Here is a 15,449-nt window from a genome sequence, read left to right as displayed (position 1 = left end):
TTTGTATTTGCAAAAAAAATGGTTTTATTAGGCCTGTGTATGTTTTCGTGTTCACAATTATAAAACTATGCATTAAAATGCATCGACATACATTCGCATCTACTTATTTTGGTTTCATAGACCAGTGCATTAGTTACATTAATATCAATCCAATACAATAATAATTATTGGATTATTACATAATCCAATAATATCAAGACAATAGATAAAAGTACTGTTGTGTAAGAAAATGTATTAGGATATAAGTCATATAACCCAATTGCGTGATGTTCTCTCCGTCTGTTAGGTGAGTGGGTGCTGATTATACACACTTTTTTTTTCAAATGAATTATAAACAAATGCTTGGTCATTTTCTTTTTTTCACATAAAGCCTAGAGACTGCCCTGTAGCCTGTATGTAGGAATTTAAATTCACCGAAGGTATACCCTGTATCAATAATAATCAAACATATAAAAAAATGACATGAAACGAAAAGCATGAAAAATCAATAAACAAAAACGATGTTCAAGTTATTTCTCAAATAAGAAAAGTAACAAAGCATATTTCCTTCATAATAAAAGTGATCAGTTTATAGGCTTTTTCAGGCACATGAATTGATCACTTGCATTATGAATATAAAAATTATTTAAGAGCAATGCATTATGAAACTCTAAACGGCTGAAAACATACAAAATATTGTAGTATAAACATATTTCGATTCACTATCAATCAATATTTAAAATGCATTTGTCATTAGAAATATATTCTTTGTAAAACCTGCTTAGTTAACCTCATGGAAGGTCTTAAGTCTTTTCCTTTCAGAGTTAATTAACTTTCAGAAGCCCAAGAAATCCTTTGCGTCTTGATATATACATACAGTGTTTGTGTGCTCACTTGTTTGAATATGCATGTGTGTGTTTATATATGGGTGCTACTGTGTGTGTATATGTGAGTTTATATTTATATATACTAGGGCTGGACAAGTTAAAACATTAATTACGCTTTAACGCAATCTTATTTTAACACGATTAATACAAATTGACGCGTTACAGTAAAGGGCCAAGAGGAAGGCTGAGCCTTAGAAGCTTTGAGACGTTTGGGGCACCAGACCTTGGGACGGGGTGGGCCCTCTAACACAGCTACCCTGAGGGGGGGGGCGACAAGATCGGGGCAGTCCCCGTGGGGGTCGGTTGGGGGACGGTCATCCGGTGAAACACACAGGGAGATAACTTGATGACCCCTATCTGAGAAAACATAGACCCACACATGTAACTCAGTCTGTACCCCCCCTCCGATCCTGACCAGGCCAGAGCAGCTCCTCTACAACCCAGCAGAGCTCACCTGAGGCCTCTCTATGCTCTCACTCATGATTGTGTGTGTGTGTGTGTGTGTGTGTGTGTGTGTGTGTGTGTGTGTGTGTGTGTGTGTGTGTGTGTGTGTGTGTGTGTGTGTGTGTGTGTCTACAACGAACAAAGAGACATTGAGGACCCCCACCCTATCCCAACCCCAGGGAGGAGGTCCTCCTGGGTGAAGGAGGCCTGGAAGGTGTGGATGTGTGTCAGTGTGTCTGAGGACCCTCCTCCACCTGGGGACACTCTGTAGAAGGACAGAGAGCCAGCAGGCCGGTCCAGATACACTCCTACTCTGGTGGAGCCAGCGGGGGGGAGAGGGAGGGCTGTCTCTATACCGTCGTACCAGGCAGAGTAACGATCATCACGACAATAAAGAATCCAGGACTTGTTGTTCTCTCCAAGCCCGCTGTCACCACCCCGTCCTCTCCTTGGGATTCCTCTGTATGTCACTCCTATAACAACCTCTCCTTCCCACTCTACCTCCCAGTAACAGCGGCCAGTCAGAGCCTCCCTACCCAACACCTGGGGATAGTAGTCAAATCTGTCTGGGTGATCCGGATACGACTGGTCCTCTCCAACCAGCGTCACCTTGCTCTTGTCCTCAGACAGAGAGAGGTATTCGTTGGCCGTGTTGGGGTCCAGTGTGAGTTCACAGGCATCTGAGGGAGAACCAGACATGATGAGCTGCTGGCCACAGAGACACTGGGGAGTGTTCAGATGTGTGTGTCTTATCATCTGATGAGGATGAACAGCTTCAGCCTCCTGTAATGAGAGCCAGCGTCTCCCCGCTAATCTGAGGAGCCGCGCCGCCACGCAACGCTTCAGCGACCCGCCTCCTTCAGCCCTCTCCTTTGAAATCAACGGTGAGAGCTGATCCTAATCCTAACCCCCAACCTATTGGTCGGCACCCGGTACCGGGTCTGGACTCACGTGGTACCGTGTCGTGAATCATGTGGTATCGGGTCGTGATCATGTGGTATCGGGTCGTGACTCACGTGGTACCGGGTCGCCGAGAAACAATAAATTATATATTATTATTTTTTATTAATTAGAATTAGAAGGGGCATTGACAATGGCCGTCTGGTACCAATCACCAGTCACAACCCATCTCAACGTCCGCACGCACATATGAATTAAAAACAAGTGTGAAACTCTTCAAATGAAGGAACACAGACAGGCGGTATCGGACAAAGGCCACGCCCATACTGGGACAAAGGACACGCCCATACTGGGACAAAAGACACGCCCATACTGGGACAAAGGCCACGCCCATACTGGGACAAAGGACATGCCCATACCTGGACAAAGGACACGCCCATATCGGGACATTTGTTGGGGGCCCCCAGCAGAATATGTTGGTCTTGTTGCAGAGTGGGATACTTGCATCCCACCACTAGGGGCAGTAGTGCCATCGCTGTGTGCAGTAGCTCACCGCTACCTATCCTGAGCTAGCCATTGTATGTAAGGTCGCTATGCGGGAGAGCCACGTTTTCGAATTCTCAATAAATAAGTAAAGAGTAAAGTCTGTGTCCGTCTACTTATTGTTAGTATACCCAAAATACTACAGTCTGAGACCAGATGTTAGGTTCATGATCATTATCATTACTTTGTCTGATCATAATCACAACATTACCAACTATCCAATACATAATATGTAAGGGATAATGTATAGAACGCCGGTCATTATCGAGAAAATAAGCCCCGACAGGGCGAACAGGACACCGACGCGCAGCGGAGGTGTCTTGCTTCGCCATGAAGGGGCTTATTTTTCGATAATGACCGGCGAAGTTCGATACATTATCCCGCTTATTACACGGCTACTTCCCAATTTTTTTTTTTTTATTTACAATGTATTGGTTACCAGCATTCAATAGTCCGCCCAAGACGTTGACGTCGTCGCTTAGCAACCGACAGCGTTTGGGTTGATACATATCCCGCTTATTACATTGATAAGTTACCGGACTACGTGCGGAGTGATACCAAAGGCAAAAAGTCCTTTTGTTTACCTTGACAGCGGTCATTATTCATCCGTTCTAAAATAATTGACCGCCGGAAGTTGTGAAGTGCCCATGCAAGTGAACGGAACGTTGAAAAGACCCGTGTAATAAAACAATGTAATACCTGCTGGGTTTTATGCAAGCAGGTTTAAATGTGACGGTCGACACATGATGTTGGCCATCATCTTCATTCCCAGTAGGATCTGATCTCACTTCCTGCTGTGTGGATGGACTTTCCATCTCAATAGTGAGTGTGTGTTGTGATGAATCAAACGGATACTTACATCTCAATGGAACTGGTTTCAGCCTCAACACTCCACCGTGCTCCACACTGGGGGGGAATCAAAGTGAGAGCAGCATGTTGAAACATTCACCTTCATCATCTGCCGTCTCATAACGTTCTACATAACATGAGTTACAGCTGCCTTTTCAAACCACTTCATCTAGCAGCGGCTTGAAGTCTTGTAGGAGACTTTTGCCGCTTTTCCACCGCACATGTAGCTCGACTCGACACGACACGACTCGACACGACGCGACGCGGTAGCAGCACGGGTCCTTTTCCACCGCAAATAGTACCTCCTGGACGTGGGCGGGGTCGGCTGCGCGAAAGGGCTGTGACGTATTTTTGTACGCGACGCAAACAACACCTACGCAACCCACAGAACCCACATAACAACAATGGAGGACATCGATGCGATGGTATTCGTGTTCGTATTATTAGCTGGCATGTTGAAGAAGTTGAAGAAGTGGAATATGTTGGCTGCGGCGCTGCTATGGCTGTTACCAGCATGGTTGCCATGTCGCTCTCGTGACTTCGTCACACTCTCTGGCCAATCAGTGGCCGGCCGTCTGCCGACGTCACCTTTTAGCATCGGCTCAGCTCGCTTGGAACCTAGAGCGAGGCGGTACTAGAAAAAGCAGCCACTTCAGGTACCAGATACCATGTTTTCGCGGTGGAAACGCAAAAAATGCGAGCTGAGTCGAGTCGAGTCGTGTCGAGCTGGTACCATGCAGTGGAAAAGCGGCATTAGTCCCTGAGTGTGGAGCCATCCTCTCCATACCTGAGAGTGTCCAGTCTCCAGTGTGGATTCTTCAGTAAAGCAGAGAGCAGCTCAGCTCCAGAGTCTCCTGGGTGATTGTAGCACAGGTCCAGCTCTCTCAGGTGGGAGGGGTTGGAGCTCAGCGCTGAGATCAGAGATAAACAGCCTTCCTGTGTGACCAGGCAGCCAGACAAGCTACACACACACACACACACACACACACACACACACACTCACACACACACACACACACACACACACACACACACACACACACACACACACACACACACACACAGACACACACACACAAGTAAAATCCTGTGTCTGTCTGCCAACCAGTTTGTGAATGTCCTACTCCAAACTCAAGTGGCGTTGCCTTGGTGACGTAGAAGGTCCTTTTATGGAGCACTTCCTGGTCCAGTGAGGGGACACCGGCGGTGAGTTGTGTGTGGATATGTGGAGCTCCTTCTGGCCAGCGGTTGAAGATGGCCAAGAGAAAGCTTCTCAGACATAATACGTTAGGTTTTCTAAACCACTCCACATTTAGATAGGGACCATTTGCGACAGCGCCACCCGTGGAAGAAGGCCTTCCCGGAAACAAGCGGGTATTCAACGGCCACATAATATATCAGCATTGTAGCGCCCCAAGCCCTAGTCTCTATTCCGCTGTGGAGCGAGGTCCACTCAATGACAGGACTTTGGGCTTCTTTGTATTTCACTTGCCTAAAGTATCACCTTTATCTAGAACTCGGTTAGATTGTACTATCATTCTAGATTATATATCATTCAGGGAAACCACTAACATGATCAAAAGTATTATTATCAGGGGTGCAAACTGGTGATGGCCCAAAAAGGTGACGACATTTTAATGTCAGAAAACAAATCAGAGATCAGTGCACGGGCCTTCCTGTGATTCATGCTCCGTTCTAATGGTTTAAGTGACTCATTAAAGCAATCAGTGATGCTCAGACCTGCAGTATGAAGCAGTGCTCACAGCAACAACTTAATAGATTAGAATTTGAAATGTGTTCATGTGAAACTTAAAATACATTAAGATAAGTAACATACAGTACAAAGATATTTGCAAATATATTTGCAAACCCCCTCTGACAAATAATGCTAATTTTCTAATGACGGCACTCTGGCCTACATCATCTGTTACAAGAGACAGTTTACTAAATAAACGACTGGCCGATAGACTACTTACAAGGTGAGAGTAGTTGTCCAATTGTTTTAGATAATGAGCACTGGATATAGTAAGCCTTAAAACACGTTTTGTGTGACAATTGCAAGTTACAAATGTTTTTTTTAGATCTTTCCAGAGACCCTCCATAATGTTTCTGTCGAGGCTTTCAGGGGGTCTGAGGTTTCCAACTAAGGCCCAGACCCTCCCAAGACCCCCTTTTCTTCACCCTTCTCTAAACGATCACCGTCCCGTGTACGGGGGACAGTGGGGGGGGAATATAAGTATATTTTGAGTTCATATTTGTAATTGAAAAGTTGCAGGCATATGGATGTATTAGGATATCCACCTGAACAACAAGGTCTAATATATCCAATGATACCAAAGTCATGGATATGGTCATCGCAGGTACTGCGTTATATAACTGTCCTCTGATGTGGAACTAGTGGTGTAACTGTTTGACCTTTGAGTGAAACTGACCTGAGAGTTTCCAGTGTACAGTGTGGACTCCCCAGTCCAGCAGAGAGCAGCTTCACTCCTGAATCCTGCAGATCATTGTTGCTCAGGTCCAGCTCTCTCAGACTAGAGGCGCTTGAGCTGAGAACTGAGGCCAGAGCTTCACAGCATCTCTCTGACAGCTGACAGCGATTCAGCCTTCACACACAATAAACACAACATGTTAGGAACTGGTTTAATGTTTTATTCGAAATTTGTTATTATACTTGTTTTATTAGTTTAACTAAATGTCAGTACAGTAGATCTTCTGTACTTAAATTTGACTTACTAAGAGGTCAGATGAATAACGAACTCCTGACAATGTCCCTAAAAAGAGCCGGTTCTTAGATGAAAATGTCCAAAGTCCACCTTACTGTCTAACTACATGATAATGAGAAGAATGTGAATGTAATAAAACATACACATTATACCATGATTAACAAACTGAATCCAATGTCCACCTTTTACTGTTATCCAATCAGCAGCCGGTTATTATTAGTAGCTATTTGATTTGAAGTGAGTGAATCTGTTCACATGAATGGACACAGATGGACGGTACGTGACCAAGGACATTTTCATGTTTAATAAAGGGGTGCAACCACATTTGTTAGGGTGCCACCAAATTAAAAAGTTAGTGGCACCAGTAGAAAATGTGTCTTGAGCCCTGAGAGGACATATTCTACTTATTTATTAAGACCTGTTAACATTCTGGAGGTAAATCTGTTCAATGTCCTCTGATGTGGTATTTGTTGTGTAACTGTTTGACCATTGAGTAAAACTGACCTGAGAGTTTCCAGTGTACAGTGTGGACTCCCCAGTCCATCAGAGAGCAGCTTCACTCCTGAATCCTGCAGATCATTGGTACTCAGGTCCAGCTCTGTCAGACTAGAGGAGTTGGAGCTGAGAACTGAGGCCAGAGCTTCACAGCATCTCTCTGACAGATGACAGCCATTGAGCCTGAACACACAATAAACAGAACAAGTTAGGAACTGTTATTAAAGTAACTTGAGGCGTTTACTATGAATATAATGAAGGACTTGTTTCGAAATCTTTAATCAGAGATGTTTTATTAATTTAACTAATATATACTAGTCAATACATTAGATCATTGGCGGCTGGCCCATAGAGGGCGCTAGGCAGTGGTGTATAAAGTACTCAAAAGCCATATATAAGTAAAAGTACAGATACCTTACTGGAAAATTACTTAAGTAAAAGTAAAAGTCACCTTTTAGAATAGTACTTAAGTAAAAGTATTAAAGTATCTGATCTTTACTGTACTTAAGTATCAAAAGTACTTTTCTGATATTAAATGTACTTAAGTACTGAAAGTAAAAGTACAAGTAACTGCTGTTAATAAAAAAGCAAAGGGTCAGAATTTTGAGAATAAGTATGGAATAATCACCGAGAGGCCGGGCAATAAACAGTTTGATATGCCCGGCTCGTGGACGGCTTACCGCCCGAGGCGAAGTCGAGGGCGGTAACCTTCCGCGAGCCGGGCATATCAAACTGTTTATTGCCCTGCCTTGAGGTGATTATTCCGTTTATTCTACTTCGCGCCGGCCAACATAATAAAACAATTCAAATACTTTAATAATTAGCCTTTTTTTTATTCGTATTACATGCTTATTAAATGTATGCTCTGTTTAAGTTCATCTCCCTCGAAAAGTAGTTCCCTTTAGAACTACGGTGAATAACGTTAGCTCAACTGTAGGTAACGCGTTTCTATAGCAACCACACAAGGCTGGATCTGATCTCACTAGTTTAACAACGTTGTTACATTCGTATCAAGTCAGCTTTAATGACGATCGATCAAACATGCACTCCTTGGTTTATTTTTACAACGGACCTCATGTTTGAAATGTATGTGATAGAAAACGATACAAGCGGCGTATTGATCTACTGTGCTCAGTCAGCAGCAAGTAGAGTGTGAAGTGTATAAGATAGTGTTGTAATACTGCGTGTACAAACCAGCCTGATACAAATAGTAGAATTTTGATAGCCCTTGCCCTCGTCCTAGCCATGCATTTGTGTGTTGACCGTCGTAGGAGTTTTGATCGACGTAGCAACAGTAACTAAGCAAGGGGGCTTTGCGAACGTGCGCTGGGACAGCTGATTCGCCAAACAGGCTCGCAGTCTGTGTTCTACCACAGTCCCCGACGTTATTCTCATATCTCTCATGATTCTTTTTTTTTTTTCTAAAGATGAGTTGATTTTGTAACGAGTAACGAAGGTTTCAAGCGAAATGTAGCGGAGTAAAAGTATCCGTTTTCTTCGCAAAATGTAGCGAAGTAAAAGTAAAAGTACAGAGAAATATAAGTAGTAAAGTAAAGTACAAATATCCAAAAAAACTACTTAAGTACAGTAACGAAGTATTTCTACTTCGCTACTATACAACACTGGCGCTAGGGAATGCACACTGAATTAATATTCTGGCACTGTATTTATATTTCATGGCGAAATTCAGGCTCTAGACAGACTAATTTCACTTCTAGTTGCGCCAGCTCACGGCGCCCCAAACCGTCGTTCACTTAGAGCGGCCATAGCAATTCTGATGCCATTCACTTTAATGAAGGGTTTGGGGCGCTGGCACTTGGAGCCCCAAACCCTGGTTACCTAGCAACGAAAACGTCAAAAACACACAGAGTTGCGTTGCGTGCGTGAATTGTTTAAAAAATAGCTAGTTGTGTTGCAGGCAGCTGTGCTCAATATGGAAGAATTACCCCCGAATTCGGTTCAATCGCTTAGAAAACCCATTTGCAAGGAGAACGTACACTGAAATGGTTCGAATTAAACAACTCGGACCACACAGGCCGAAGAACATTCATATAACACAGCCTTCCAAAGAGAAGCAGAAGTCCTACACAAGGAGTTTCACGCTGACTTAGTTTGACAAAAAGGCTTTGATAACTGGATGCAGATCAAACAATGCGCTGTTTTGCTTTCCTTGTCTGCTTTTCAAATCTTCATCTGATTCTGCCTGGACCGAAACTGGAATAACAGACCTCAAGCATCTCTCTGAAAGGTTGAAGAAACATGAACGATCCATGATTCACATGAATAACTGTGTCAAACTAGCCATGGTAGGCAGAATGAGCATCGCTACACAGCTGGATGAGGGTCATCGAATAGGGGTAAGACGACGCAACGAAGAAGTTGACAAAAATCGACATATTTTCACAACCCCCACCACCACCCCACCCCTTTCAAGTTTGCATATTGTATATAGTTGTATTGTATATAGTTCTCTGCAAACCTATGGTGGCATCATGCCTTCAGTGTGCATATTGTATATAGTTCTCTGCAAACCAATGTGGCATCATGCCTTCAGTGTGCATATTGTATATAGTTCTCTGCAAACCTATGGTGGCATCATGCCTTCAGTGTGTATATTGTATATAGTTCTCTGCAAACCTATGGTGGCATCATGCCTTCAGTGTGCATATTGTATATAGTTCTCTGCGAACCTATGGTGGCATCATGCCTTCAGTGTGCATATTGTAAATAGTTCTCTGCAAACCTATGGTGGTATCATGCCTTCAGTGTGTCTTGAACAACCACACAAAAGGTTGCCCATTTATATAAATTTTGTTGATGTATTTGCACTTTTAATCTTGCTGAATTCTACAAGACAAATCAATTAATTTAAAACTTAGTTCCCCGGCCCCATTCGTCTTTGTAAGGAAATGTTCTATTTTGTCTTTAATATTTTGTCAGAATGCACCAGAATGCTTAGTTTGTTTGTGAAAATCAAAAATAAATCTTCTGGGGAACGATGCCCCGAGACCCCCCTACAGGGGTTTGGTTTTCAAACTTTCAGCCCCACCTAAAATAAAATTCACCAGCCGCCACTGCATTAGATTCTTATTTGTATTCAATATTGGAATTTTTGCAGTGTTTGGCCCAAAACCACTAAATATTTTATCGGAAGTGCCTTTCGTTTAAAGACGTTGACAGCGTTTTTGGGGCTTAAAAACGGAAAAATCTGAAACCACCCTCCAGAGTGGAACATTTTAATGCGCTCCGCCGTTGTGTTTCCATCTACACTGCCAAGACGCATAACTCGGCTCAGATCTGCTCACGTTGCGTACGCGTTTACGTTACAAACAGCGCCAGTACAGGAAATAAAGTAGCATGTTGGATTATTTCCATGCGTTGGACCGTCAAGCTGCTCTGGCTACTCTAATAAACTTACAGGAGTCTTTCCACGAAATGTACAGGATATGTACAGATAGTATTGCTGAACAGAGAAGGATCTGTAATTATGTTTTGGTTTTTGCGGTGCAGATAAGAGAAGAAGGAAGATTCTACGCATGCACACAGACATGGTGGTGTTGTGTGATGGTGATGACAAAAAAAACAGAGAAGTTTTGTGTATTGGGGTTACAACCAGTGGCGACACAAGGGGGGGCAAGGGGCTTAAGCTCCCCTAAAAAGCCTGAGCCCCCTCTAAGCTCCCCCTCTCAAAACGCCCAGTCAATTTGTTGTGACAAATATTAATGGTAAATGACGTTTTTAATAGTAAGGAGGCGACTAGCACGTGAACGACCAGACGGGAGCCCAAGTTATAAGAGTTTGCAACTCTCGTGGCCCATACTCCACACGACCCTGAGAGGGACTTTATGTAAACACACCACACACACACCTGAAACACACATCCTATCGCCCACAACCATGTCTGCCTCGAAGCCGTCGACCCTCCCAGGATCCGTTGCGACACTTGGCGACCACAGCGGGGTTTTTTTGCGTCAAAATGTATCAGCCCCTGCTATAAACAATCTAGCCCTCCGTATCTCCTGCAATCATAATTTTTTGGCGCCGCTACTGGTAACAACTAATAAGTAAATGTTGAAATATCATTTAGTTGGGCGATCTCTACAGAAAATAAAGTACTCTCCTCCTTCGTCTCTTCCCTCTCTCTCATTTTTTTTCCGCTCAATCGAACCTCTCATCCTTCTCCCTTATGACCCTGAAGTGTCTTGATCAACCAATCCTATTGGTTAAACCCATATCGTCCATGTAACCAAGGTTAAAATGCTTTTATTAATAATAAACTTATATTTATGAATCTATCCGTATCAATAAGTAGGTACTTGTTCATACATATAGCTACATATTTAAACACAGCTGTATTTAACTATTATTAAACAATATTATTAATGAATAGAGCATTTGAGTTTGAGTTTCAACCTGGTTAAACAATATAACACTGTGTATATTGAGATACATGTTATAAGTTAACCTCGAAAGATGTTTTCTATGTTATCATAACTTTTATATTCTACTATCAGGTATATTGTGTTGTGTGTATTGTGATACATGTTATTAATGAACCTACAGAGATGTTTTGGAGGCTTTGACCAATGGCAGCAGCCTCAGAAGACCCTCCTCTGAAGCTGAGTATTCCTTCAGGTCAAACACTTCCAGCTCCTTTTCTGATGACAGTAAGATGAGGACCAGAGCTGACCACTGAGCAGGAGAGACATGCGTTTTGAACAGACTTCCTGATGTCAGGGACAGTTGGATCTGGTCCACTAGAGAACAGTCGTTCAGCTCATTCAGACAGTGGAACAGATTTATGGTTCTCTCTGGAGAGAGATCTCCATCTATCTTCCCCTTGATGTAAGACATTGTTTTCTGCTTGGTCCATCTTCGTCTACTTCTCTGCCTCGCCAGATCTTCTCTTAACCAAATGTTCTTCATTAAATCTTTTTCTAGGTATCCTTTTTTAGGTATTTCCAGTAGACCTCGTAGGCGATTCTGATTAGGCTCCAGAGAGAGGCCCAGGAGGAAGCGGAGGAACAAGTCCAGGTGTCCGTACTCACTCTGTAAGGCCTGGTCCACAGCAGTCTGGTAGAGGTGGAGGAGTTTATCTTGCCTGGATGTTGGTGGTTCTTCTGAGAGCAGATTGACATCAGTGTTGATGAAGGACTTAAAGACATAAAGGGCAGCGAGAAACTCCTGGAGGCTCAGATGGACAAAGCAGAACACCTTGTCTTGGTACAGATCACACTCCTCTTTAAAGATCTGGGTGAACACTCCTGAGTACACTGAGGCTGCTCTGATATCGATGTCACACTCTGCCAGGTCTGCCTCGTAGAAGATCAGGTGGCCTTTCTCCAGCTGGTTAAAAGCCAGTTTTCCGAGAGAAACAATGATCTCCCTGCTCTCTGAACTCCAGTGGGCATCTGGTTCAGCTCTCCCAGGATACTCTCTGTTCACCTGTTTGGACTGGACCCTCAGGAAGTGGCTGTACATCTGAGTCACGGTCTTGGGTATCTCATCTCCTATCTTGGATGTTTTGAAGAGGTCCTGCAGAACTGTAGCCGTGATCCAACAGAAGACTGGGATGTGACACATGATGTGGAGGCTTCGTGATTTTTTGACGTGGGAGATGATTGTGCTGGCCAGTGTCTTCTCTCTGATTCTCTTCCTGAAGTATTCCTCTTTCTGTGGGTCGGTGAACCCTCTCACCTCTGTCACCATGTCAACACATTTAGCAGGGATCTGATTGGCTGCCGCAGGGCGTGTGGTTATCCAGATGCGAGCGGAGGGAAGCAGGTCGCCCCTGATGAGGTTTGTCAGCAACACGTCCACCGAGGTGGACTTTGTGACATCAGTCCAGATCGGGTTTCTCTGGAAATCCAGAGGAAGTCGACACTCATCCAGACCATCCAAGATGAAGACAACTTGAAACCGGTCGTAACTGCAGATTCCTGCTTCTTTGGTCTCAATAAAGAAGTGATGAAGAAGTTCCACCAAGCTAAATTCTTTCCCTTTTAGTAAATTCAGCTCTCTGAAAGTGAGGAGAAATGTGAAGTGTAAGTCCTGGTTGGCTTTGCCTTTGGCCCAGTCCAGGGTGAACTTCTGTGTTAAGACGGTTTTACCAATGCCGGCCACCCCAGTTGTCATCATTGTCCTGATTGGTTGATCTCTTCCAGGTACGGGTTTAAAGATGTCCTCACATCTGATTGGTGTTTCCTCCATGGCTGGTTTCCTGGAAGCTGTTTCAATCAGTCTGACCTCATGTTCCTTGTTGACCTCTCCACTGCCTCTCTCTGTGAGGAAGATCTCTGTGAGGAAGTCATTCAGATCTGTTCGCTGTCCTGCTATAGCGATTCCCTCAAACACAACCCTGAACTTCTTCTTCAAATTAGACTTTATTTTATGTTGGCACTCGACAGCATCAGATCCTAAAAGAGAAAACAACAGAAGACATCAGTTAGAGGAAGGTGACATCAGTGGAAATAGTGGCTTCATTACTTGTGGTCAGAGAAGCTGTTTGTGACAAGGACTGAATGTCATAGATTAAAAATGTTCAGGACTATTTCGTCATTTCCAGAAATATGATTATTCAAATTATATTAATAAGGATAGTGAATTAGTGTAAAGTGACTTGCTATGCTGATATAACAAGACAGTGTTTAACGTTCTTTAACCTGTAAGACCAACAATAACCATACATATCTGGATCAAACCATTTAACCTGACACCCCAACAATAACCCTACATATCTGGATCAAACCATTTAACCCCAAAGAGGAAAGATATCTCTGCATCAAAGTTAGAAATGTCTCACATTATGTCATTTAGTCTGAACAGAACAAACAATAATCTCCTACTGCTCTTCAAAATGTGTGCTTCTTCTCTGTTTTCAAGATGTCCACCACTCCCTCTATGGCGCGCCTCCTCTGCTCCTCCTTCTTACCATTCACCTCCTCCTCCTCCCTGTTAATCTCTGAGCATTGTGGGTAATGTAGGAAGGGACCCATCCAGAACTTCTTCAGCATCTTGTCTAGGAAAGGGTGTCTATTCTGCTCAGCCCTCTGGAACAGAACAAACATCAAGGAGAACATTACTGTCCTGGATTCTCGTCCCTCTGGGAGAATCTCAAGAGATGCTTTTTAATGTTCCTGTAGAGCTAAAGTCAAATGTCTTGTTGGACATTTACATACCTTGATCAGCCCTGTTTGATGCTGCTGTACAGACTGAGCACTGGTAACCTTTGACCTCTCCTGGTGTCTGTGGAGAACACACACACACACACACACACACACATTTTAACTTCTTTATTTATGTCCGCAATTCATAATAAATGTACATAAGAAAATAAATGTTACAGATAAAAAACATTGCTCAGGCATTATCTCTCAATGTGGGTCTGATGACAGTTCAAACAGCAGATTATGGATACACACAACATCTTCTCCTCAAAATGTGGCGGCTTCCAATGATGGAGGATATTGAGCAGTATTTGGCAAGTTTTGCCCTTGCTTTTGTAAAGCCAACCATCCTGAGACCCCTGATGACAGGCCTATGCACATGGCCCAGGTTGCTGAAGATAACTACCAGATATTGACTTTTGTGGCCAAGGCCAGATATTTGTTGTACAAGAGGGTTATAGTTTACCAGCTTTGTTAAGTAAGCCTCCTCTAGACTTCAATCAAAACAGCATCCGACTTCCAGATTGAACCCATTTCTGTTGTTCTCATCAATGATCATAAAATCAGGCATGGTGGCATTTAAATCAGTGAACACAGACGTTTCTGCAAAGCACCGGGAAAACATTTGTTGTCTAACAACACAATTTATATGAATTGACACTGTTTGTAGAAAATAAGCATGGTAAACTCTCTGATACAATGTACACAATCCTATCACGCCTGGATACGTAAAGACCTTTGTAAAAATGGCAGCCATTAAAATGTGTGACAAGGATTTGAGTATTTGCTCTTGTCCATGATGTATACATAATGGTGAGCGAGGGTACCAGATAGACAGGTTTAACTTTGTTGGGAATATCTGAAGCCTCGCTTTGACTGTGAATATTTGTGATGTATTCATCAATAGAAGAATTATGAAAAAAAATATTGATATGGAGTGGTCTGCACAAGGGATGCAGGCTAGCTTTCCTTGGAGTTTGAGTCCCCTCTAATGTCTCTGACGTTGCCGATGTTTGATTGACAGCAGTGTATCCTACCTTGATAAGGCTTGTTTGTGCTCTGTTTTGATGGTTGACAGTAAACACATTATCAAGATCGTTTTCTGAAGCAATATGAATCTGTTTGCATTAACCGCGGCAATTACGACGGGTGTGCGGGCTGAAATTAGGGTAGTTTGGTGGAACTCTCACTGCTCCCAACTCAGCATGGACGCCATGTTTGACGCCTGTAACGGTCGTTAAAAATGTAGTGTATTATTATATATGAATTGCGCCAAAATAAAACTGCCTTGTTTTATAAGTGTGAATGGGAGCCACCCTGGGCCATATGGTGTCCTGCAGATCTGCAGCGCTTAGTCCAGTGCTGCGTTACTACTCGATCAGAGAAGCCTTTGCTTTTGATCTGGTAGGTTCACTATACAAAGCACTGTACCCAGTATATTAGTTTTCTTAAAGTAAATT

At 43.3% G+C, this 15,449-nt stretch overlaps 1 protein-coding gene across 1 annotated transcript in view; it reads right to left on the bottom strand.

The window, feature by feature from the left end:
- LOC115541498 (NLR family CARD domain-containing protein 3) overlaps positions 1-15,449 on the bottom strand; it is a 17,937-nt gene continuing 2,488 nt past the window's right edge. Inside the window, exons 2-9 of the mRNA XM_030353246.1 lie at positions 13,755-13,872; positions 11,794-13,239; positions 11,385-11,724; positions 6,833-7,006; positions 6,035-6,208; positions 4,390-4,563; positions 3,613-3,659; positions 1-1,990 (exon numbers count right to left, since the gene is read on the bottom strand). Coding sequence (XP_030209106.1) covers positions 1,440-1,990; positions 3,613-3,659; positions 4,390-4,563; positions 6,035-6,208; positions 6,833-7,006; positions 11,385-11,724; positions 11,794-13,239; positions 13,755-13,836 — 2,988 coding nt within the window. The 5' untranslated portion in view covers positions 13,837-13,872 and the 3' untranslated portion in view covers positions 1-1,439. The remainder of the gene's footprint in view (positions 1,991-3,612; positions 3,660-4,389; positions 4,564-6,034; positions 6,209-6,832; positions 7,007-11,384; positions 11,725-11,793; positions 13,240-13,754; positions 13,873-15,449) is intronic.

The sequence above is a fragment of the Gadus morhua genome, chromosome 4 (assembly GCF_902167405.1).
Source record: "Gadus morhua chromosome 4, gadMor3.0, whole genome shotgun sequence".
NCBI lineage: Eukaryota > Metazoa > Chordata > Actinopteri > Gadiformes > Gadidae > Gadus > Gadus morhua.
This window is presented reverse-complemented; position numbering and strand designations above follow the sequence as displayed.